The sequence below is a fragment of the Mercenaria mercenaria genome, chromosome 17, assembly GCF_021730395.1.
Source record: "Mercenaria mercenaria strain notata chromosome 17, MADL_Memer_1, whole genome shotgun sequence".
Taxonomy (NCBI): domain Eukaryota; kingdom Metazoa; phylum Mollusca; class Bivalvia; order Venerida; family Veneridae; genus Mercenaria; species Mercenaria mercenaria.
The window spans coordinates 3,946,979-3,973,880 of record NC_069377.1 but is presented as its reverse complement, the minus strand read 5'-3'; the positions used below and the strand labels follow the sequence as shown (position 1 = coordinate 3,973,880).

General features: G+C 35.2%; 2 protein-coding genes across 2 annotated transcripts; both read left to right on the top strand.

The window, feature by feature from the left end:
• The first annotated feature begins 704 nt into the window (after positions 1-704).
• LOC123537376 (CD151 antigen-like) lies at positions 705-9,664 on the top strand. Its single transcript, XM_045321073.2, has 7 exons — positions 705-865; positions 2,298-2,489; positions 3,062-3,136; positions 3,911-4,015; positions 7,353-7,520; positions 8,582-8,665; positions 9,106-9,664. Exons 1-7 carry the CDS (start codon positions 803-805, stop codon positions 9,169-9,171), a joined length of 753 nt encoding a protein of 250 aa, XP_045177008.2. The 5' UTR covers positions 705-802; the 3' UTR covers positions 9,172-9,664.
• A 969-nt stretch (positions 9,665-10,633) lies between these two features.
• Positions 10,634-26,049, top strand: LOC123536184 (tetraspanin-3-like). Its single transcript, XM_053528828.1, has 7 exons — positions 10,634-11,052; positions 13,909-14,100; positions 16,252-16,326; positions 20,854-20,952; positions 22,152-22,319; positions 23,183-23,266; positions 25,054-26,049. Exons 1-7 carry the CDS (start codon positions 10,987-10,989, stop codon positions 25,102-25,104), a joined length of 735 nt encoding a protein of 244 aa, XP_053384803.1. The 5' UTR covers positions 10,634-10,986; the 3' UTR covers positions 25,105-26,049.
• Positions 26,050-26,902: the final 853 nt, after the last annotated feature.

The following is a 26,902-nucleotide window of genomic DNA, read 5'->3' as shown; positions in this document are numbered from 1 at the left end:
AAGAGTTATCTGCCCTTGAAAACGGTATTTCACCCAAAAATGACGTTTTCAAGGGCAGATAACTCTTTTTCGAATCCGGTGACCTATGATTTTTATTGCATTTTTTTGTTTCTTAGATGATTGTCCTTCAATATCCAAAGTTTAAAGAAATTCTGTTATTGGGAAAATTTTCGCCCATCTCATATACAGGATATTCTAGCGTACGCCTTTAACATCACACCGACACAATCATAGCTAGTCATATGGTGTTTTCCACCTTTTGTGGTGGAGGAAGGTCCCAGGTGCCCCTCCGGGCATTATTTAATCACGGACGGGCACCTGGGTAGAACCATCGACCTTTCCTAAGCCTACTTGATAACTTCCTCACACAAGAATTCTACGCTCGAAGTGAGGTTTCCGACCCACAACGACGAGGGACAAGTGACGGAGGTCCCTATATATACCGAATGTGGATATGAAATAAAGACCCCCTGTTTACATCGTTTGCATGGTGGGAGAAAAACGTAAAGGCCTAACACATCAAATACAGCAGATGTTATCAAATGCAGGAAAACAAGTCAAAAAAGATTCACTTCTTGGGTTTGTTCACATATCTGACCAATCAGAACGAACTATGCTTTATCTCGATGGTACTATTATGAATTGGTGATCTCTGACCTATATAGTCATGCTGTTTCCATATGACTTGAAATTCATGTAAAAGTTATTTCCCTTGAATTGTGACACCCCATTATTATTCGTCTGCAAGGTCGCTTGAAATACATAGTCTGTCATAGATTAAAAGCATTTTGTTACAAGACAAATGAAAATGTGTTCTGAGACAGTGACAAAGATTCTTCTTGTCATCTTCAATTTGTTTTTTGTGGTAAGATAAACTTTGCATTGAAAATCATTAAGTTAAATCCTCATTTCAATGTATTTCACTAGATCTATTTGTAATCTATGGCTCACAGGCTATGCTAGTTCTACCCGAAATTTTATTAAAATTTGTTGCTAAATCTAGATCTATGTTGAATATCACTGAATGTGAAACTATTTAATAAATTTCTTTTTTGCAGATTCTATGTGACTGCAGCTAGATCTAAATTTCATTGAAAACATGAAAAACATGAAAAACAAAATCCGTAAACCTAACTGTATAGATCTATCTGTAAGTGACAGCAGTTATTCTGATGACGTAATCACTGTGTAGCCTACGTCATTGGACCTTATACTAAAACAGTGGGTCTAAAACTATAGCTCTAGTTCTGTCAGCATTGTGTCTCCAAGTTTATTTCTTTTTAAATCCCAATGCCAATAGCTAATCCGGAGGGAGAGGATATGTGGGGATGGGTAGAGGGACCGCCGTCGCCAATCCCCTCATCCAACCCCATTTAAATCGGACGGGCATTCATTTAAGACAGCATAAAACTGAAAAACCAATCAACGATTGACTGGGATAAATCTAGACTGCATATAGATCTACTGTGTTATAATCCATACTTTATCTTTTTTTTCACCAAACGAAAAGTAAGATATACCCGCTCCTTACTAATTAAGTGAGGTTCTGTGTATATGAGGAAAGACTATACGCGACCCCCATACCCACTCCTCTCTCTCCCCCACCCAATCCTCTCTCTCCCATCCCCTCCATAAAAACAAAACCGATGTGCAACCTCATTCGACGTACTTCCTATTTTCTATATATATTATTTGTTATTGAGCTTATAAGCGAGTATCTCTTTTATTTTCATGCTGTTATTAACTTAATACAAAAAAAATAGTTGCTAGATCTAATAGAAATCTACTTTTTATGCCCCTTTTCATTTTAGATTTTCAATCAAATTAGCGTTGTTCAGAAAAGGAACCCCGACTGATAGGCCTACACCATTATTTAATTACTGACTTTGTCGTGTCATGAAATTAAGTGTGTATTTGTTTATTATTATATATTTAAGATTATTACCTTAGATATGATTCGCGTTATACTTTATGCTGGCTTCAGATATCACATAGAAAAGATACATTGCTTTGTGTTTTTCTTCTATGCACTCGGCCAGCGTATGGTCTTGGGATCACAGGAATGTCCGTGTTCATGTAAGCGCCAGAATAGGTCTTGTACTGCAAGAGGTTGTTTGTCAACACATCACGTAGTAGTCGTATTTTCCAACATTTTTTTCAGTTCAGGAATCAGTTTTTGAAAACTGCCGTGGTTGGATAGGCCTACAAATAGTTTCTCCTTGTCAACAGGTCTTATGGAAGTATGCAGAAATGTGAATGATAAACTACCAGTCTTTTCTACTTTTTTCATTTTGTAGACGGCTGGACTTGCGACTGCAGGTATTGGTATTTATGTCCTCTTTACAAGGGAGCAGTTTGAGGAACTAATAGGCTCCTCCCTCATCAACGTCGGGGCGTATATCGCAATAGCTGGTGGAGGAATTGTGGTGTTCATTGCCCTAGCAGGATGTGTGGGAGCACTCACAGAGAGCAGAAAACTCCTACTTGTGGTAAATAAGGGTCCCATATTTCTAAAATCGAATTTAAAGAACAGACATACTGATAGAATTGAAGTTCCACTTAGTCGGATGTCTCCAATATGATCTCAGAAGTAGACAAGTAATCTTTTTCAAATTTACATCAGATTCTTATATATTTCTATCATTTTCCAACAATTTCAATTTCTCATAGTAGGCAGCAAACCGAATATATTTCGCATGCATCTTTATCTTTGTTTTGAAGTTGAACGATAGAAACTGTCAACTATTGAGAGTTACTCACTTTATATCCCTGCACTAAAATATTTTACATTCAGATACTGTTCGTAGACTGTAAACAATTTTGCATATATGCAGATGTGTTTTTGAATTAAATTCCATCCACGAAAGAAGCCCGTAACATTTGAAAATGGGAAGGAGCATTACAAGGACACACTGCTCGCTCGAGCCACCGGCGCTTGTGCACGCGGGCCTGCTCGAGCAATGCATGTAGCCCCAGGACGTTCTCGTGATATTGTTACATTGCTGTATTTCAACTATTTACAAGAGGGATAATTACGTCGTATCTTGTGTTTTATTTGCAGTATATTATCTGCCTTGTGCTGGTGTTCATAATAGAAGCAGCTGCTGGAATTCTTGGATTTCTTTACTACGACAAGGTATACAATTGATGAAGAAAACTGCAGTTAAGGAATTATAACATCCTTTTAGCCGATAAAATACAGGGTTTTTTTACAAAGAGGGGATGGGGTCCAGTCCTGTGATTTTGGGGGAAAACAGCTCGGTGTTTGGGCAAAGGGGAATAAAAAACCTAATGTAAAGTCAGTTTTTGGGGAAAGCTGCCTGATTTTAAAGAAATTTTCTGAGGGGAAGGGGCCTGTTAAAGGCCCCTATTTAGAAGGGGAAAAAACTGAAATATAATTTTGAATGATAGATATCCGCTTGATCACTTCAGTTTTCCACGAATACTGAATTTGCTAACTCTTGAAATATTTTGGTATGTTTTTGTTGGATTTTGAGTCATACCGACACATTTTAGGTCAAATAGTGACGTTTTCAAGCTTTTGCCAGTGGAGGAAGCCTCGTTTCAGATATGGACGGGCACCTGGGTAGAATTACCGACCTTCCGTAAGCCAGCTGGAGGGCTACACTCCAAACAAGGTTTCGACAGCCAAAATCGGTAAGGGGCAAATGATTCGAAGTCCGTTACCTTAGCCACTCGGCCATGGAAGCCAAGCCCTAAATCTCGGAAGGATCTGAATTATAGTCAATTTAAAAGATGGTTAGTATTTTACACTTTTAAATCTTTAGACATGTTACCCAAACAGATTAATTTTGAGTCTAAGTATAGACATTGAGTTCCTATAAGCATTAATGTACATGTATTTTGCCTTTTTTTATTGCACAAGCTTAACCTGATCCTCGTCTTTCAGATTCGTGCAGAATTAGACGATCGTGTGAAGAAGGCTCTGTTAGACAAATATGGGTACGAGGAGTACAATGCTGTCACTGAGGGTATCAATATCCTACAGCAGAAGGTAGACTTTACATATCATAAACATTAATCTATATGAGGATATAAAATCGGTAGTGATGTGGTTGCCGACGACAGTTTTTAACAAACCCGACTTCTTATTAATACCCAAATGTCGGCAAGTTAATTCATTTCTTTAAACTTTGGTTTGACAGTCTGTGTTCCATGTATTTCAAAAAGTATCTGACCTAGAGTCATAAAATATTAGAGGATTGTTATATAGCATGAGAAGTTGTGCACCTGCTGTTCTGTTTGGAATTACCCTCAGCCAGACCAGAGTTATGGTCCTTGACTTAGTTTAAAATACACATAAGTGTTTAAAGTATGATACTATCTTAAAAAATATTTCACATATACTCATAAAACCGTAGTGACAGGAAGTGTACGGATGGTGCGGGGTGGCGGCACCGGTGTCCTATGGACACAGATCAAGTTAATACCCCAGTCACACATACGGCGCGGATAGCTACGTCTAGCTACGGCTTATAAGATTCTTTCACTGGTTGTAGGTGCAGATGGGAATTTCCGGCCTCTAGGGTAACTGTTTAGGCGGTAACGAGGTTCCTACCGAGTAACCGCATAAACAGTTACCCGAGAGCCGTATATTCCCATCTGCACGTATAACCAGTGACAGAATCTTTTTCTTGCATACCGATATCAAGATATTATAATAAAAATAAAATCAGTCGAACGGCTTTCTTTTTAGAACTATTTCTTATAGAAGCGTATTTAAACAAAGCGCGGGAAATCAACGTCCGTAAACAGGAAAGACGTCATGACGTTTCAAAGACAAATAACAATGTTTAGTTCCGGTTTTGTTTTATCAGTTCCAGCGTAACGTTATGAATATTTTATAAAATAACGTGTTTTGAATCGAGAAATATACTATCAGGAACAAAGAGGAACTGTCAAGGTATTGGATTTTTATTCCGTTTTACGAAATAAAATATAAATAACTACATAAATCTTCTACATATATGTAGTTCGTAATACGTCATTTAAAGCACGAGAGTCATCTTACACCCCAGGGTGTAAGATAGATTTTTCCAGCACCGGTAAAAATACCGGAAATCCCCGTCTGGTATGCAAGAATATAAGATTCTTTCACTGGTTGTAGGTGCAGATGGGAATTTCCGGCCTCTAGGGTAACTGTTTAGGCGGTAACGAGGTTCCTACCGAGTAACCGCATAAACAGTTACCCGAGAGCCGTATATTCCCATCTGCACGTATAACCAGTGACAGAATCTTTTTCTTGCATACCGATATCAAGATATTATAATAAAAATAAAATCAGTCGAACGGCTTTCTTTTTAGAACTATTTCTTATAGAAGCGTATTTAAACAAAGCGCGGGAAATCAACGTCCGTAAACAGGAAAGACGTCATGACGTTTCAAAGACAAATAACAATGTTTAGTTCCGGTTTTGTTTTATCAGTTCCAGCGTAACGTTATGAATATTTTATAAAATAACGTGTTTTGAATCGAGAAATATACTATCAGGAACAAAGAGGAACTGTCAAGGTATTGGATTTTTATTCCGTTTTACGAAATAAAATATAAATAACTACATAAATCTTCTACATATATGTAGTTCGTAATACGTCATTTAAAGCACGAGAGTCATCTTACACCCCAGGGTGTAAGATAGATTTTTCCAGCACCGGTAAAAATACCGGAAATCCCCGTCTGGTATGCAAGAATATAAGATTCTTTCACTGGTTGTAGGTGCAGATGGGAATTTCCGGCCTCTAGGGTAACTGTTTAGGCGGTAACGAGGTTCCTACCGAGTAACCGCATAAACAGTTACCCGAGAGCCGTATATTCCCATCTGCACGTATAACCAGTGACAGAATCTTTTTCTTGCATACCGATATCAAGATATTATAATAAAAATAAAATCAGTCGAACGGCTTTCTTTTTAGAACTATTTCTTATAGAAGCGTATTTAAACAAAGCGCGGGAAATCAACGTCCGTAAACAGGAAAGACGTCATGACGTTTCAAAGACAAATAACAATGTTTAGTTCCGGTTTTGTTTTATCAGTTCCAGCGTAACGTTATGAATATTTTATAAAATAACGTGTTTTGAATCGAGAAATATACTATCAGGAACAAAGAGGAACTGTCAAGGTATTGGATTTTTATTCCGTTTTACGAAATAAAATATAAATAACTACATAAATCTTCTACATATATGTAGTTCGTAATACGTCATTTAAAGCACGAGAGTCATCTTACACCCCAGGGTGTAAGATAGATTTTTCCAGCACCGGTAAAAATACCGGAAATCCCCGTCTGGTATGCAAGAATATAAGATTCTTTCACTGGTTGTAGGTGCAGATGGGAATTTCCGGCCTCTAGGGTAACTGTTTAGGCGGTAACGAGGTTCCTACCGAGTAACCGCATAAACAGTTACCCGAGAGCCGTATATTCCCATCTGCACGTATAACCAGTGACAGAATCTTTTTCTTGCATACCGATATCAAGATATTATAATAAAAATAAAATCAGTCGAACGGCTTTCTTTTTAGAACTATTTCTTATAGAAGCGTATTTAAACAAAGCGCGGGAAATCAACGTCCGTAAACAGGAAAGACGTCATGACGTTTCAAAGACAAATAACAATGTTTAGTTCCGGTTTTGTTTTATCAGTTCCAGCGTAACGTTATGAATATTTTATAAAATAACGTGTTTTGAATCGAGAAATATACTATCAGGAACAAAGAGGAACTGTCAAGGTATTGGATTTTTATTCCGTTTTACGAAATAAAATATAAATAACTACATAAATCTTCTACATATATGTAGTTCGTAATACGTCATTTAAAGCACGAGAGTCATCTTACACCCCAGGGTGTAAGATAGATTTTTCCAGCACCGGTAAAAATACCGGAAATCCCCGTCTGGTATGCAAGAAAGAAACGTAGTAATCCCTGAGCGTACATTAAAGTAGTAATCCGTATCAATCCGTATGGCTCAGGTACGGGTCGATACGGATTACTACGTTTCTATCCGTTGCTAGATGGTAGCTATCCGCGCCGTATGTGTGACTGGGGTATTAAAAGTATGTTTTAAGCCATTATTTTAGATAGATAACTATACTGTTGTCTATACAGTTTATATTTTGTCTCTCCTAGCTCTGTATAGAGCGATATGTGTACATTGTTGATGTTGTAAATGAAAATATATGGGACAGTCCGAGTATATGTAATATCAGAATGCTTACAGCAAGCAATTTGGTGAAAATATTTCAAAAACCTAAGACCAGAATTTGTTTGATTCTTTCTATGCTCAGTTTTAATGTAAAATAAATCGTGTAAAAAAAATCTGCCTGTTTTGTAGATCAACTGTTGCGGTTACACTGAACCAGAAGACTGGTCTGCCTCTGCCTACTACACGGACGCCGACACGGCTGCTGAGCGGGGAACCAACAAAGTCCCGATTTCATGCTGCAAAGACATGCTGGTACCCGGCTGCAATGACAATTTTGATGACAAAATTCACTCCGATGTAAGTATAAATGACACCATTTGAATATTTCCCAAAATATGGATTCGTAGAGATGAAAATTTTGTTTTAAGTAAGGCCGTCGAAAGAATGTAGAAAACAACATACCTAGTTATTAAAATAAAATAAAGTTTTATTAGACAGACAAACTTTTATTACCGAGAGTGAAAAATATTAAAAAAGAATCATTTATTAATAAATATCTATTGAATTTTTTACTGTTATTTTCTGAAGCAATATATTCCAAATCTTTACACTAGGATACCGAATTTCATGTTTAGCTGTTCTTGGTTGTTCATGAATAATGTCGTTTGTTTTGTTTCTTTTGTAGAAGTCAGAACTTTGTAAGTCTTATTCTGGGATTAATGAATGAAGATACAAATATATATGGTTGTTCATAAATAATGTCGTTATTTTTTGTAGAAGTCAGAACTTTGTAAGTCTTATTCTAGGATTAATGAATAAGATACAAATATATATACTTAGGTCTTAAGTAATTTCTTAAGTCCCGGGTAAAGTATTTACATCTTCTTGTAAAAGATAGCTATGTAAGACTCTGAAACATTTTAAAATAGTTCTTAAAAAAGTCAGTAGTTTGGATAACTTATTCAGATCTATTTTGTTACTATGAATACATAGGTAAACGTTACGGCAACAAGCTTATATAATAGGCGTGAGAGAAAAAAAATCAATTCTTCTCTGCATGAATATTTTTGAAGCAAGATTTGTACAAGTTTGTCAATATCTGTTTTCGAAGATGAGCTAGTACCACAATTTTTGACATTTTACGTCATTTGTGTGACTATTTTCTACAGGGAGATGGCCATCTTTCCGTCCTTCATGTAATCCAAACTTACGAGTACATGCCAAACGATGTAGAATATTTGTTTTGTATAAATGTCTTGGCATCAAATCATTTAATTCACGAATAGTATTTTCATAATCTAAAATTCCATTGCACAACCAGCATGTTAGAATTAAATTTACAGAATTTCCGGACGATTTAATTTTTTGGCAAATTGATATTATATTGAAACTATCTGACGCCAAAACCTTACTTTCAGGGATGTGTAACTGAACTGGAATCCATTTTGAAGACAAATTTGATGATCGTTGGAGCCGTCTGTTTGTCTGTCGCTATGATACAGGTATGTGCTAAAGTAACGTTGGTGTTTGCTTCATATCTAGTAGATTTTGCGCTCTACATTCAAGTGAAATGAGCCGTGCCATGGGAAAATCAACATAGTGGCTTTGCGACCAGCATGGATCCAGACCAGCCTGCGCATCCGCGCAGTCTGGTCAGGATCCATGTTGTTCGCTAACAGTTTCACCAGTTCCAATAGGCTTTAAAAGCGAACAGCATGGAGCCTGACCAGACTGCGCGGTTGCGCAGGCTGGTCTGGATCCATGCTGGTCGCAAACCCACTATGTTGGTTTTCCCATGGCGCGGCTCATTTAATGATGTCATTGTATCCTGCCTATACATCGACGTCCACCACGTTGTATGATTGTGTTTTTTCTTCGCATACTGTTCTTCTTTGCCTGCTTCAGTTGATATTTTCTAACGTTTATATTTTTCTGCTTCCAGCTGATAGGCATCGTGTTGTCAATTGTGTTGTGGAAGAAAACGAAGGAACAAGAAATTTCCTTCTAGTCGCAGATCTTGTGCAGCACACTCTGGAAAGAAATACATTGCAAATCTTAACAAAATATATAAATAAGATTATCAAATTGTTCAAATAATGTTAAACAGCAACATATAATTTAGCTTATAAATATTTTGGACAAGATGGACTATTCATTTGTATCTGATACAAGATGTTAAATGGATTGAAGAACATTTTGCTAGCAGTATGAAAAAAAAAATCTGATTGAATGAAATTCATGAAAATTGCAAACTGTTAAATATAAGTTTTTTAAAACTAACTTGCCATCTTCATTTCTGTTACATTTTGTATTTATGTTTAAGTCTTCAAATGTAAATAATGTTTAATTTTAGGTTTTATTACGTAATAAATGTCGATTTGTAAGACCATTAATTAACTGATTGATTAACGTTTTATTGTTTCAGATGTATGTTTTTTTTGAAACGTTATATCAGCGGTATATCATTTCTCTGGCAATAAAAATAGTTGCATGTTAAAACAGCCCTCTAATAGTTAAAATTTTATGGTTACAAGCCTATTAATAGGTTTACATAGACTTACTGTTTGATGTTATGAGTCACTGTGACTATCCTAACTCTCATAGTGTTTTGCAATGTAAACATTATTAATTACACACAAAGTCGTCAATTTTTTTTTATGTCGGGGCCATGCGTTTCTTCCACTGTTTGGTGGTTTAATGGCACCACTGTCTGCTCTGTGTGATAATTTCAACAAAGAATCAAAACCGAAGGCTTTTCACCAAGTTTTCATAAATAACGTTTCTGATTTGTAATTTATTTTCATAAACATATGAAAATTTATTTTCATATCAACATTCTGTTGCATTGATTGTAAAACTTTTATGGGACAGTGTAAACCTAGTATTAAGGTAGTGTTCACCCTTCACAGGCCACGGCAGTTTAAAGAACCTCCACATGAACATCAAAACTTCAGGGATTATGTAAATATACACTAGTATATTTACATAACATTTTACGGTGTTACTAACGCTTTAGATTTCATTTCATGCTTTACGCTACAGAGTGTTATCTACATACTTCATGTACTACATTAGTTTTGTTATAAACAACAGAACTTATTGAATCCCTTTATCTATTTTTCTTTACGTTTTGAATCACTGTGTCACTGTTTTATGTTTTATAGACGGAATTAATCATTCTCAAAAAAAACGAATAATCGACGAAAGTCTTGTGGCGCGTTTAGAAGTAATATATGGAACGCCAAACACGACTTTGGTGGCTTAATGTCATTCGGCTTTGGAAAGCTTTCTAACCGTAGTAATAACGAATATTTTACAGTTTGCCATAACAGTGAGAAAACACTCTCGTTTAAAAAAAAAAAAAAAAAAAAAAAAAAAAAATAGGCCCATTTTCCAAAACGACAACTATTCCAGCAATTTTTTTTTTCCAAAATTATGCTGTCTCTAATAGTCTTAATACGATTTTTGATGACCATATTGCGGGGTACTTACAATGTTTAAGGAGTTTAGAATTACATTTGACGTGACATTAATCAGCGTTGCCCTGTATAAACAAAGACTGGTCTTAAGTTTTGTCTACCAGATAACGTGTATGATACTGTATTACAGACAGATAACTGAATAAGAGCATCCCAATTAGCTACATAATTATTCCGAAAGTGACACCACAAACTTTCAACATTGTAGACTTTGATATGCATTTTTTGAGGATAAAAGGTTTTTTTTAGTCCATCGTTGGACTAATTAGAGGATATATGTCTCGCAATTTTGTACTGATTCAACATGTAAAGGAAATGATATTTTTGTAAGAACTGCTACAAAAATGAGGAAAAAGGCATCTGGCAGAACGCTGAAGAAATTTTTGGCTATATTTAACGTAATATTCTGGGTAAGTCGAACATTTTGCAATCTGTTGTTTACTTTATTCTGTTTATCTGCATTTAACAAGGACAATAAATAAAAGCAATTGCGCAGATGTTGTTTTTTTTCAACAGGAAATGCTACAAGAGAAATGGTGAGATTTTTTTATTTACATGAATTGAAAGCATGGTTTTATCATGTGTGGTATATATATATCTGAAGTAGCAGGCACACGAGGGTAAATAAGTACGTGTTACCCTTGGTAGTTCGACGTAAATAGAACGAGAAATATCAGAATTCGATGTTTCGTAATTACAACTGTTGTATATGTATGATATAGTGAAAATCCAACTACCATCGTCATTCCCTACATGTATGATATAATGAACTCGGTTAAACCGAAAACTCCGCTTTCGACTTTTTTCGTTACATGTTGGACAGAACGAACTCGGATATAGCGAAAACCCTACTTTCGTCTTCTTTCTTTACATGTAGGATATAGCGAACTCTGATATATCGAAAACCCAACTGTCGTCTTCATTCTTTACATGCATGCTCTGATATAGCGAAAACCCAACTTTCGTCTTCATTTTTTACTTTACATGTATGATGTAGCGAACTCGGATATAGCGAAAACCCAACTTTCGTCTTCATTCTTTACATATAGGATATAGCGGACTCGGATTTTGCGGAAACCCAACTTTCGTCTTCATTCTTTACATATATATGATATAGCAAACTCGGAATTTGCGAAAACCCAACCGTTTGCTTTTTCCTTTGCATAAACAAAAGCGAACTCGGATATAGCGAAAACCCAACCTTCGTCTCTAAATATATTGTTTGCTATTTTCTATACAGGTACAACTAATATATCTAGATAATTGCGAAAACTCGCTAACGAAGAACATATTTAGGTCAAAAAGCAGCAATAAACGGTTATAACGATGTTCGATGTATCATTCTCATTTTAACTGGCACAGCTTTATCACTACTACGACGAAATTTGAGTAATTCAATAATCGTTCGAAATATTCGAAAGTATCTTATCTTATTTTAACGTAATTATGCCTAAATAGAAATTAATGATTTGTGTGTGGGGTTTTTTTTTGTGTGTGTTTTTTTTTTTTTTTTTTTTTTTTGTCTTTGCGTTTTTTGTCAAGCGAACAAAGTGATCGTGCATCCAACTCACTTAATTAAAAAAAAAATGTCCACCCAAAACTTTATCAAACATCTGGATATAGGAGCATTGCCGCACACATAATACTGATTCATAAAAATATGTTACATATTTCCCCCGACACCTATTTCCTCTAGACCGATAACTTACCCAACTTGTGTTTCATATTGGAATGTAAATGGATTTAAATTTCTAAATAAACAGGCGGTAAACAAATTTGAAGGATGTTTTGGTTCCTTCAGTTTTTTCCTTGCGTGCATTTAAGTGCATATCTTTTTCAGCAGGCAAACTTTTGTTTATATTAGACGGAAAGAGTAGGAGGGCGTTTTAGTAGGGATGAAACGCGGAAGTATTGTGAAATTCTTTTCGCAAAGAACATTCGAACATTCTATACGACAGGAAAATGAGGGTCTTCTTTCAAAGGCGCAAAACGATCACTCTTGGGAATTTAGTTTAAACATATTTTATTCCCAGTAATACATGTACAAATTAAATGCATACATCATAGTTTGAACAAGATAAGTAGGACAGGATAAGAATGAAAGAATTTAGAATCTAGATACATTTTTGTAAAATCTTCTTTCATTAGGGTATATAAAGTGTACTTGAAGCTTCCATCTACAAGCTGTAAAAGAGACATATTATATTGCTTCGTAGATTATCTATTAGGGATTGTTTGGTTTAAGGGGATGAAAGACAAATAACGTATTCTTTGTATGCGTTTCTGGCGTTCTCCGGTAGTCGTCTGCTAGTTACGGAAAGTCGTCTGCGCGTTGCGTTATATTTACGTCCGAAGAATGCCAACTACGTAACCTCAAGGAATATATACATATAACATGTATTACATGCGGTATAATTATTGTTTTAAACCATCGCCTTTAGTTAACAATAACAGAAGATTACTGGAGTAAATGATTTCACTGATAGGCATATTAAATACCGAATCGCGTGGCAATTTTCGTGGATACAAAGCTATTTGCGGTAGTCCGTAGTTCCGCGTGTCGCCATTAAAACACTTCTTTACACTTTCTGCTGTGAAATTCCGTGTTGAAACATCCATAATGTCCGGCTAAACAAAATTAAGTGATGTAAAAATAAATTGTTAACGGACGGGAGTGGTTAAATGATTTAAAGTTGTTTTTTTAGTTTAGATATTCTCAACCGTTATTTTGAAAGAGATTAGGGGTTGCATGGGGTGCGGGTCGAGGAAAAAAACGTTCGGTTCTTGTACCTCATAAATCTGTTCGGTTTTCGTCAGCATTTAGACTTAAATACTGCCATTTATAACGTTTTCACAGGGTTGTACCCCTCAGAGAATATCCCGTGAAAAAGGGGTATTTATATGCATTTATCTGCGAGTATTGTTTCGACGTGATTGAATTTCGAGGATGTGGAACAATGGTGTCCCAACAATTCGACCGATTTTCATGACACATAAACAGTACATTTTCATGAAACAGTAAGCAGAGATCAAAATAGTAAGAGGAGTCAACGTAGTTGGAATACGTATTTTTACTTATTTTGATTCGTATAAAATTTTGCCCCGGATGGCAGCTGTTTATAATAGGCATTGCTCAAAATAAGTTTAACAAGAAAAATCAACTGGGCTGCATGTGTTCAGCTTGAATTTATAGAGGATATTTTAATCAAGGTAAATGTAGAAACATGTAATTATGTTACATAAACTTCCCTCTTTTTCTTATGAAGTTTGCAGGTGTGGGATTTCTTGGACTTGGTATTTGGTTGTACTTAACTTTACAAGATTTTCGAGCTGCCATTGAGCATGCGCACTTCATTCTTCCGGCTTATCTACTCATAATTTCCGGCGGAGCTGTTGTGATATTTGGAGTGATTGGGTGTATAGCGATTTTTGCTGAAAGCAGATGTCTGTTAGCATTTGTAAGTACAATATTGGGAATACATGAAACCTATCTTTGACATTCGACTGTGATTTAAGACCAATATGCAATATGTTTTTTCATTTTGCCAATCTTGATAATTCAAATTAGATATGCCATGCATGAAAGACCGTTGTGCCATGTTAATTAGTGCTTAATGCCAAATACTAATTGCGAATGCTTTAATAATCCATAAAGCCGAATATTCGTTTAAAGAGAGTGTAGAATGCAACAACCACTGCGTATTGTGTCCTGTATTGAAGGCTGGCACGCCATGCTAATTGCCAAACGCTAAATTATAAATACTTAATTCTAAATGACAATTGCTTAATGTGAAATGCAAAATACTGATTGCTAAATACCAAATGCTGTATGCCCACATTTTAAAGCTAAATGCCAAATCCAATATGATTAATAGCTAATGGTTATTGCCAGCTGGAACAACTGATACGTATTAGACCTTCCTGTTGCCAGTTAATAATCGTCAATTTCTTTAATTTTACGAGATGGCGATATTTTTTCCTTAAACTAATGAATGCAACATTTAATTATTTGGAAACATTTAATGTTCTGCTAGTCTGATTTGAAACAATAACATATTCTACTGGTCATGAGAACATGGGACCTAAACCGTTTATTCCAAATACTTCCAGCAAAAAAGAAATATTATAAAAGAAGCACTAAGTATTTGACATTTATTCACGATTTCGCATTTTGCAATTAACTATTAGCATTTATCATTTGACAGTACCTTTTGGGAGTCAACATTTGTCATTAAGCATTTTGCAAAGAACAATTTGCATTAACTAGTTTGGCAATTAGCATGGCGCACTGGCCCTTTATAGTCCTGCTATAGCGTTCTGCTTTGTTTCTCTGTAGAATACATTACAAAATTCTCATTTAAACATTAGATGTAAGCATTTAGCATGTAACGATTATTAATTATGGAAGGCCAGTGCGTCATACTAATTGCCATATTCTTAATAACAACTACATAACGCTAAATTTTTTATGCCTTATACTTAATGCTAAGTACCAAATGCCGAATATCAAATGGTTAATGATTACTGACAAATGATAAATGCTAATCGTCAAATTCTTTAACTCTCTTTCAAATGCAATGTTCTACTAGTCTGAATCGAAGCAATAACATGTTCTCATGTGCTTCCTGTGATGGGAACATGGAACTGAAACGGTTTACCTAAAAAGCTTGGTAAAGGGTTTATAATGGAGACGAAGTAAAGGATGCAGGCATCCGCTAATATACTATTATTCAGCTCTTTATTTGAATAAGTACTTAGCAATGACTATTTGCCATATATTGTTTCGCATATATCGCAGTTAACAATTAGCATTTAACATTTGACAATTGCCGTTTGACAGTCAATATTTGACATTAAGCATTTGGCAATATCATTTTGCACTAAAGTATCTGGCATTTAGCAAATAGCATGGCACATCGCCTACCGTAATGAATAGTATATTTGGGTAGTATATTTTGTGTGCCAGTCTAGGAATCTATGTATTTTGAAGGTCATTGCGCTGTGCTATGCTTTTCGCGAAATTGCTTTATGTGCGATACTGAATATCAAATGCTAAATGCTAATTTATTAGTGTGAAATGATGTACAATAAATGCCAAATGCTTATCATTATTAAGTGCTTATTTCAGATAAAGGGTTAAACATATAGTGCTGCGTGAACGGATGAATGTATCCTTTGAATGGTCATTGTAGGACTTTCTGTTTTAAAAAGTTCCCTCCAATGTTCGCATGTTATTGTTTCATATTTTGTAGAACAATTATATGTCATTCATTAACTGTTACAGTAAATACAACAGACAAATTTTACCCATAGCGTTAAAAAGATTGATAATTAACATTTGACAATAAGTATTTGATATTTATCTTTAGCATTTTAGTATAGGAAATGAAACATTTGCCATTTAGCATTAAGTATTTGATATCTAGCACTTAATCATTCTGGTAATTTACATGGTGCATCGATAAATTCAATAAATGCCTGTAGTTTCCAATTTGGCAACCGACACTTTTTGAATTCGCAATTAACAGTTGTAGCACGGCGCCGTCAGTAACGAAATATGACACTAAGTACAAGTCCACATCTTTACAAACATTATTTCTCTTTTTCAGTACTGGGTGTGCATAATTTTTGTATTAGCTGCGGATGTAGCAACATGCGTGAAATCATTCTTTTTAAATGACGAGGTAATTAATTTATTTATTTTACCCTATTTTCAGTCGTGTCAGCATCTTCACGTCACAGACGCGATTCCAGATAAAACAAATAGTATATATTGTAGTAATGCAAGGAAAACACAGCAGCTCATATTTTTACAAATCTATTAAGTTTCAGTAAAACACCATTTTAGCCTCCATCCATTCTGGTATCAGCACTTTCAATTTAAATGTACGCTTACTTTATACCATATAAATATATTTAAAAAATTCGAACATCTAAGTCCAAGCTTTTTAACCCATAGCTTGCTGGCGGCAAGTGATTCTGTCTTTGCGACCAGAGTAGACCAAGATCAGCTTGCACATCCGTGCAGTCTGATCATAGTCTGCACTGTTCGCCATTAAGTCAGTATCTTTTTAATAGTTAATTGTACTGTCGAAATTGAAAGATGGACAAGTTCATTATAGAAATTTAGCAGGGTAAGGGTTAAATTTTTGGAGACCTAAATGCGTTTGAATAGGGAGGTTCGTAAAACAAAGTCGTGATAATGAGATCTGTTCGACTGTGACCCAATGCAGACTTGGAGCGCTGGTATAAATTATAGTCTCCGGTACATACCGGATTAACTAAATTTGAACGAAAATATCTTAAATGTATATGTTACGCGCATATAGCCAATCTGCGCATTTGGTAAATCGCGCAGCGCAAATAACCAATTTGTTATCTGCGCAACGATTTGTAAATCGGGCAACCTTATATATTTCTTATATGCGCAGGGCAACTGTCTTGCGCGTTTGGTAAATGAGTCTGCGCTTTTAACATATGGATGATATCTCCCGATAAAATTGAATATCATTAGAGTGTTAGACTTGTAGGCCTACATAAAATTGTAAAACTGACGGTGATCAGGCGCGCGTAAAGGTGTGAATTTGTAAAGAAAAGGAAAAACATTTTTTAAAGTAAATGAGCGTATTTATGCGGTAATTTCAATGAGATTCTCACGTCCCTGGTAGTTTATGGCCTATAAATTTCTGTTGACGACGGTATTAAGAGTCATTTGTCATAGGTGTTAAAAAACATTAAAATGATACAAAATATCCCATGTATATTTAATAACACAAGTATTCTTTTATTTATTTTTATACCTTTTTTTAGCTTTTAAACGCCGTAGCCTGTGCGGGATGTCGATCCTGCGCTAATAGAAAATCTGGAAGTTACTCTGATAATATGCATATCTGCCATAAACCATGCTAACTTTTAAATTGTTTAACAATTACAGACTGATATTGCAAATCTTGGTTTTAAAAATGTGTCATAAATTTATTTCAACATCATTAAATTCATGGGAGTCGGTCACCTGGTTTCAATACCTGCAATATGATACAATATGCAATAAAACTCAAACATGCGTGAAGGTGTGATTTCCTTCAAATAGCCACATCGTCCTCTCTATTCTTTTTAAAACTAAAGTATTTTACTTCATTCGATCACACGCAGTCATTTCATACCGAATATAGAACATAAAGGAGACTTACATAACAGACTGAATTGCCACACACTTACCACATTTCACCATATCGCTTTTCTTTTTATCATATTGAAAAAGCGCAATTCTTTTTACCGACGTGAGCATATCTCTTGACATGGCCAAGATTAAAAATAAAACAAAAATAAGCAGAATTAGAAGACGAACTTACAGATCTTTTATACTTATATAATTGTTTAATGTTTTATAGTGAGATAAATAGAATGAATAACTAATAAAATTCCTCAAAATGTGAACGAAATTTTACATTTTGTAGGTGTGCAAGATGTGTGTCCTGCGCTAATAGAAGTCTGAAAATTACTCCAATAACTTGAATATCTTTTATAAACCATTTTAACTTTTACTTCGTTTTTCGATTACAATCTAAAAATATAGCTTTTGAAAATCTGAATATAATGTTTCATCCGTAGCCTGCGCGGGATGTTGTTCCTGTGCTAATAGCAATTTCTGAACTGACGTTGATCTTTCAAACATATTTCAATTCTAAAAGATACTATTTATGTAACTTCATAAAAATGTTTTCGGAGTAGAAAAAAAAAATAGAAAGAAGCGTGATTTCCGTCATAACGAGAAAAACCCTATAGTTTTAGTCTGTAATCGTAAATCAAAGTAAAAGTTAATATGATTTATAAAAGATATTCAAGTTATCAGAGTAATTTCCAGATTTATTATTAGCGCAGACACACATCTTGCGCAGATAAAAATATAATATTTCGTTCTCGTTATGACAGAAATCACTCTTTTTCTATTTCATTTTTCTACAGTATTCATTTGAAAGTTACATAAATAGTATGTTTTATGAATGAAATATATCTGAAATACAGTGTAATTTCAAACTTTGCTATTAGCGCAGGACCGACCTGCCACGCAAGTTACAGGTGTAACATTATAGATCCATTTTGATTTGTAAAAAAACCTTATAGTTTTAGTCTGTAATCGTAAATCAAAGTAAAAGTTAATATGATTTATAAAAGATATTCAAGTTATCAGAGTAATTTCTAGATTTATTATTAGCGCAGACACACATCTTGCGCGGATAAAAATGTAATATTTCGTTCTCGTTATGACAGAAATCACTCTTTTTCTATTCATTTTTCTACAGTATTCATTTGAAAGTTACATAAATAGTATGTTTTATGAATGGAATATGTTTGAAATACAGTGTAATTTCAAACTTTGCTATTAGCGCAGGACCGACCTCCCACGTAAGTTACAGGTGTAACATTATAGATCCATTTAGATTTGTAAAAAAAACTCTATAGTTTTAGTCTGTAATCAAAGGCCTACTCTTTATTCAATCGATTTTGTACTATAAAATAATAATAATAATAATATAGATAAGATCTGTAAGAATTTTCTTTTAATTCTGTGACTTTTTTATTTCATCTTTTATCTTAGACATGTTGAGAGATATGCTCCCGTTGGTAGAAAGAATATTATTGGGAAATTTCAAGATATTTCAATATAATAAAAACGATATTTTGCTAAGTGTGTGCTCGGGTGAAGTAGAAAATTATAAAAATAGCATAAAACATACCAGGGACGACGTGTGCAAGCTGGAGGAAATCACACCTTCCGGCATGTTTGGGTTTTATTGCATCTTGTATAAGATTGGAGGTATTGAAACCTGGTGACCGACTGCCATGAATTTACTGATGTAGAAAAAAATTTATGACACCTAATTTAAGTACCGAGATATTCAGCATTTGACATCTATATTTATTAATAAATTGACCAACTGCATGATTTATCAAACACGAAATGCAAATTTCTGATATATAAAGTTACATTTGTTATTTGCGCTGCGCATTTGGTAAATCGGGCAGGTTAAATTTATTCTGCGCAACGATTGGTAAATCGTTGCGCATATAACCAACGTACAAAAATTTGTTATATGCGCTGCGCGTTTGGTAAATAGCGCAGATTGGTTATTTGCGCTCAACATATATATTTTGTAACCATGGTGATACTAACCCTAACCTTTAGTCAGTATTTTATGCATATTGTACACTAAATGCATGCGGACATGCAAAAATATGCATATTTTTGCCGTGCGCTACAATTGATAATCACTTTCGGGCATGCGCAGAAGACCGCTCCAAGTCTGCAATGAGTTACATCGGATCTGTTCTAGCCACAGTATAACCCAAAGTTTTCCAAAGTTCACAAAGAAGTACAGTAAAGGTGATTGTTTAACGCATCATTGTATATAAATGCTCTTTATTATCTATTAACCTACGAGTTGTTTATGTTTTACGGTAGGTATACTCCAAATATTAACAAACTTCAACATGAATTTCTCTTTGATCAATGTTAGATTATCAGCGAAAATCATTTATACAGGTATACTGCTTACATAGCAACGAAAATGTTAATTCTAACCACCCTTCCGAACCACACACAAACTGTTTGTCCGTATATTCCACTTTCAAAAACATTGCAACCTATTATTTCTTTAATGACGTTTTGACCGCAACTTAAGATAATTTTATAACTAATATTTCTAGTCCATAGCAGAGGAACCTTTGAATGTAATGTTTGAACCAAGGTCTAATATCTCGGTTTGGTTAATGGTGAAACTGTTAGCACAATTTCAAAGTCATATCGGGCAATTGATATATGAACTATGTTTTATACTGGTCCAATGTCGGCTGTTGTTTGAAAAAATATCGGAACGATGTGACGTCAGCTTTGCAAAACTGATGTTGGGCCGATAATGAAAACTAAATCGGTACGCAATCGACTGAAAATGTAATGTTTGCTGGGATGACACTGTTTGAAACGTCCTTACGAATATTTATACACCGTAGCAACGATACTTAGATATCCGTTGTAATTAAGGACAATCATACCCATACGTCCATAGTAACCAAGTTCAGGTTTCCTTAGCAACTATATTCAGGCATCCCAAATACCTATGGTTTTAGGGTCCGTGGAAACCAAATTTAGTCGTACTTTGCAACCGACCAATAACATTATACATTTATATAACTCATTTATATTTCTACAGGTAGAATCTCATGTTACATACAGACTTAATGTGACGTCAATGTATAAATATATATATGATGAAGATATGACTGACGCCATAGATACGTTACAACAAAAGGTAACACATTTCATTAACATCAACCAAATTTTATTACAATATTCATTTGATTAAAGCTAGTCATTTACAAGCTAACTGACAATGTTCAGTATTTTCATCTCTTAAATTTACCAATATGGACTTGTGATATTGATCAGAAAAAAATAATTTGACAAAGGCTGTTTGAATTCACTGACTGGCTTTTCTCAGTAACTGTGCATATGATATTTGTATGCAGTTTTTTTAAAAAAAAAAACAGGAAGTGTGTGATATCATCTGATATTTTATGCCATGAGGGATCTTTTTGACCAATCAGATTTCGTTCATTTGCAATGCATGTTTATAAAGGATGGTAATAAAGGCAGGTATTTCATGTCGTTTGTGATCCATGCGGAGATCCAATATGCTACATTAAAAGAAAATCTTTTTTTGTGAAGGATTTGCTATTAGCAATAAAACAACTACTGTATACCTTTTTCAAGAATACTTATAAACAACCCAGTGTTCTAAACTAGAGTAAGTCATCAAGTACCTTAATTACGACCACATGACTTTAATTTGCGATCTGAGCTAATTAAAAGCTCATTCCATATTGGCAAAGATCTCGTGGAGGAAATGTTGATGAAGTCTGGAATTTCATTCAGCGTTACCTATAGACACAAAATCCGGACAGAATAAAACTCAAACAGGAACTTATTCAATTAAAAAAAGCGCACGCGCTGACGTTGAAGATTGTCACAGTTCTTACCAGCACGTAAGCCGATCTAATGATAAGCAATGTGCTCGTCACATCGCCTTTAAACTATGAAGCAGTAAAATTATACTCAATTTTCGTATGAGCTAAACTTCATATTAAGATACTGTAAGTCTTTGTATGGGGACATTTTTTGTTTTGCTTACTTACTGCTTTTTCAGTTTTCGATACGGTATATGAACAGATGTATATTTAAGATATTCGCAGAACTGGTGTGTCTGAGAAATCAGTACAAAAAATATTTTTTCGGACGAATTTACTTTGTGACAAAATAACACTACAAAATGTATTACATACCAATATCTTTCAATTAAAGTTGGGCATTTCTGCGTTGATTATTTCTGGTCATAACGACATCAATTGTCTTTTTTTAAAATGAAACAAATTAAAAAAAAAAATGGAAACTAACTGAGAGAATCCTTTGTTTTATGTCACTCGCGTAAAAATCAGTTCTTTATTTTCACAGTACGAATGTTGTGGTGTTAGAAACTATAGCGATTGGTCAGGAACTTCCTACAATAAAAGAGCCCGTAGTCTGCTCACTAAAGGAATCCACCCGTACCCTGAATCCTGCTGTAGGGACAATAACAGCTGCAGTCTGTTGCTGTCAAGTAATCCAGATATATTCATCCAGGTATGTAGATATCGTAAGTTACGGAAGCAGATCTGTGTCATTTTGTTTAACAGGAGGCTGTCATTATAGAACGAATTCTGTATAATTGTTCTCGTAAGGCAAGCTGACGTTAACATCCAGCAAAATTCTGTACTCGATATCACTCTTGGCGTTTGAGCTGGCTGGCGGCAGGACACTCTCAACTAAAACTTACGCAGCCGCGAAAGACTTGCTTATATTCTAAGGCTTGCACTCCATTTTCCCGTATTTGGATAATCTACTACCCCACCGTGGGTAGTATTGGAAAGAATTGGAGCTGTCGCTTTAAAATAATAACATTCGGAATTGAATATGTGTAAATTGTTTGTTGAAAATAGCATGTACAATTTGAGTTTGTGCTTCTTGTTTACATAAACCATTAGCTCTGTAGCTGTATACAAGGTGATGCTTAAAGAAATGCAAAAGCTTCACGATTATTTTTTTTCGTTTTATTTACTTAAAATACGGGCATAATTTGACCTACATTCTCACACAAGAAGAAAATTATTTTACAACTGTGTTGCCTTCTTTTTCCAACGTTTTGTGTATTTTTCATATTAAACAAATGAAAATTTTCCTTGATTTTCTCATGCTTATAAGTAGAAAACAATAGTTACCTTATGATTATTTTGGTTGGAATTTATTTTATTTTCCTTTGTTTTTATTTCTCTACTCAATTTTATAACTTAGTGTGGTTAAAATCTGGTTCATTCTTACGTCATTTTCATAACAGTCACACCCATTTTATAAGTATTATTTGGAAGCGACACAAGTGATTCTTTGAGAACCCTTATAGTTTTATTACACTTGATATATAACCACCTGTGTGTTTGGATTTGTTTCAGGGATGTTTATATCCAGTAGTTAATCAAATGAGGCTGATATTATCTTTGGTTGGCTGGTCCACCCTTGCAATATCTGCGTATCTGGTGCGTATACTGTTTGTGTTTTCTCTAACTTTATTATATATTTATTATGATAAGTACTGAGGTCGTCCGGATCACTCAATAGGCAGGGCACAAAACCTCTTTAAATACCGTGAGTTTAAAGGTTCGAATATCTTCCGAATCCCGGGCGCGTCGTATCTTCCGAATCCCGGGCGCGTCGTATCTTCCGAATCCCGGGCGACGCGTATCTTCCGAATCCCGGGCGAGGCGTATCTTCCGAATCCCGGGCGAGGCGTATCTTCCGAATCCCGAAGAGGCATATCTTTCAAATCCCGGGCGCGTCGTATCTTCCGAATTCCGGGCGCGTCGTATCTTCCGAATCCCGGGCGCGTCGTATCTTCCGAATCCCGGGCGACGCGTATCTTCCGAATCCCGAAGAGGCATATCTTTCAAATCCCGGGCGAGGCGTATCTTTCAAATCCCGGGCGAGTCGTATCTTCCTAATCCCGGGCGAGGCGTATCTCATCGCAAGTAGCATATTACCTTATGATATTGGTTGGAATTTATTTTTTTTGCTTGTTTATTCTTACCAATTATACTAGTGTGTTAAATTGGTTCTTTAGTCATTTTCATAACAGTCACCCCAGTTATAAGTATTATTTGGGAAGCGACCAGGGATTCTTTGAGACTTATGTTTTTACACTATATATAACCCCGTGTTCTGATGTTTCAGGGTTTTATTCCGAGTTAATCAAGAGGCGATTATCTTTGGTTGGCTGGTCCACCTTGCAATATCTCGTATCTGGGCGTAGTTTGTATTTCTTAACTTTATTAATTATGATAGTACTGAGGTCGTCGATAACTCAATGCAGGGCACAACCTCTAACAATGAATTGAAGGTTCGAATATCTTTCAAACCCGGGCGAGGCGTATCTTCCGAATCCCGGGCGAGGCGTACGTATCTTTTACGAGATGATTGAAAACATTGTGCAACTGAAGTCATATAACCGTCACTTTCTTATATACAGAATTGGGGAGAATTTACAGACATTGAAAGATTTCACGAATCAACATATTGCTCCGACCCGCCCGGTTTGTTCACATGATTAAGATGTCGTGAGTTCAGAAAACAGTGCTTCGCTTGAGCACATTTTTATCGAATGGGTGAAGTTTTTGTATGCGCTATTTATAGTACTGTGTCAGGTCATGCATATTAATGAAAGTAGTCCGGCAACATACAATACAAAAGGTACAATACGGATTTTTTTTTCTGTCTGTTCATATTAACATGTGAAATGCAAGCCGTATGCCTATTTTTGACAAAGTTTATATTGGTATATAATAAAGTTGGATATTAGCAGACAATTGAAATGTTCGATCTCGATCTCTTGAGGTTTTTTTATTATTCGTAACTTTGATCTCTTAGCAGAATAATGTAAGAGAAAGGAAGCGTATAAGGGATATAATATTGAGCCATGCCATGGGAAAACCAACATAGTGGCTTTGCGACCAGCATGGATCCAGACCAGCCTGCGCATCCGCGCAGTCTGGTCAGGATCCATGCTGTTCGCTAACAGTTTCTCCAATTCCAATAGGCTTTAAAAGCAAACAGCATGGAGCCTGACCAGACTGCGCGGATGCGCAGGCTGGTCTGGATCCATGCTGGCCGCATACCCACTATGTTGGTTTTCCCATGGCACGGCTCATATTATACCATGTTTGAAGATACAAATACGAAAAAGCATGTAGCGTCTTTATTCTTTGTACAATTAAACATTTCTTAGAAAAAATGTTTAGAAAAAAATGTTTTGTTTTTTTTTTAATTTCAGGTAATAGAGAGTTTCATGGTGTGCTGTTTCCGCGTTGCCGTCTCACGGTAGATTGCAGACGGGCCAATTTCCTGTCAAACTGTTTATGAAGCAATTCCCAAACCGTTTTATACTCTTCAAAAAGTCAGAGAGGAACAGAAACAGCTGGCTATGGAAAAATTTAAATAATTCTGAGTTTATGCTTCACAGACATTAATTGAAACCTGTTATACTAGTAAAATGCAATCAATTATGATAATTTAACATCTTCAAAGAACCTTGAGAAAACGATGTGATTATTTCATCGAGTATGAAGGGAAAAGCCGAGGCGCTCACCTGTCACTGTTTCCTGACCAGTACATTTTGTAAAACTAATTGGCATACATTTTGTCAACAAAAGACATCTGAATACTTCATTTTTTTAAAGCACATCGTCTCTTAGAAAAGGACATAAAGGTAACATGGTGTCACAAATGTAACAGTTCTGGGTCATATAGGTAACAGGACAACACTAATGGCGATTATGTTACAATGTGTTCAGGGACAATGCACCAGTAACTTCCAAAGTCTATAAAATATTATTATGCCCTAGTACTCAATATCGCTTCTATCATCATGTCCGTAAATTATGTATCCTGACTGTACCTAAGTACTATAATGCATGTGCAGTGGTATCCACCCTTTTACAAGTGTTAATTTTATCACCAAGAAGTGTTTTTTTAAGTGCTGATAAAAACTGTTGTAGTGCTCATAAAAGCTGGTGTCACATTTATGACTTCGAACTGTTACTTGTATGACATTGTTACCATTTTCTCCCTTGTTACCTTTAATATTGCAACGATCGCCGTATAAGAGATGTTGAGATTTTATGTATGTAGAAATACGTGTGCATGAGTCTTTAGATGTACAGAATGATATTTACACATCATAAAAGGCGTATTAATATCTTATCAATTTTGAAAAAAGACAGCATACATTTTAAAAATAAAATAAAAAAAAAAGTTTTCAGTTTATATTTTGTTACGAAAAACTTTTCTGGCGGAAAAAAATCGTGGAAAGAATTGAAACAATATCATCAGTAAGTCAAGCGTAGTAGCTGGCAACCGTCGTGTTGTGCTATGTTTTGTTTTAATTTAGTATTAAAGTGAGTTAGTAGAAAGCGGCATTATGTTTCGTCAATCAAAATTAAATTATGAAGTGCGCATGCTTCCTGCCTTTTCTATGTCCTTATAGTCTATTTTGTCCTTATGGTCTACTTCAAGTACGCACTCAGACAATAACTTTACGGACCTATGTCAGTGCAAGGTAATGACGATGGAGATTCATGGGAGTTAATGTCTTTGTTTTTTTATTTACCCATTCTTGCCTATATTTCTAAAATAGGTTGACCTGTTTCTCGAAACGTTTCCTCTAGGCCTGTACAACTGAGATCAGTCTATATTGTATTTACAAACAAACCCGACAGTTTATCAAACAAAAGCCGCACTTACTGTTGATGAGTTTAGACATTTTATTACACAACAGTTTGCATTGTTACAGTCCTTAAACAAGAGCAAGCCCAATACAAGTAGTTCCTTTGTTTTCTAGTGTTTACAGAAGAACGCAAAACATCTGTTTAAAAAATAAGTAAATACGGAAAAGCAGTATGAATCATCTGCTAAAAAGTGTGTGAACCAAATCACTTCTTCTCACAGGAAAAGGCGCAACACAACGTCCCACTTAAATCTGGAGTTTTATTGAAAGTGAATTTGAAACGAATCAACATGCACGTATTTTCATATAAATAAAGTCATCTTTTTTCTTTTACAAAAAAAGACAGCCTGTATACACAACCATGCAATTTCTAGTAAGGAATGTTTGAGCACTTTGT

What these genes read in the sequence shown, in the direction of transcription:
- LOC123537376 (XM_045321073.2), top strand. Translation starts at nt 803, where the DNA reads ATGAAAATGTGTTCTGAGACAGTGACAAAGATTCTTCTTGTCATCTTC. An exon ending in TCTTCAATTTGTTTTTTGTG is followed by an intron (nt 866 to 2,297) that starts GTAAGATAAACT and finishes TTCATTTTGTAG; the next exon opens with ACGGCTGGACTTGCGACTGC. An exon ending in TCAATATCCTACAGCAGAAG is followed by an intron (nt 4,016 to 7,352) that starts GTAGACTTTACA and finishes CCTGTTTTGTAG; the next exon opens with ATCAACTGTTGCGGTTACAC.
- LOC123536184 (XM_053528828.1), top strand. Translation starts at nt 10,987, where the DNA reads ATGAGGAAAAAGGCATCTGGCAGAACGCTGAAGAAATTTTTGGCTATA. An exon ending in TATTTAACGTAATATTCTGG is followed by an intron (nt 11,053 to 13,908) that starts GTAAGTCGAACA and finishes TTTCTTATGAAG; the next exon opens with TTTGCAGGTGTGGGATTTCT. An exon ending in CATTCTTTTTAAATGACGAG is followed by an intron (nt 16,327 to 20,853) that starts GTAATTAATTTA and finishes ATATTTCTACAG; the next exon opens with GTAGAATCTCATGTTACATA.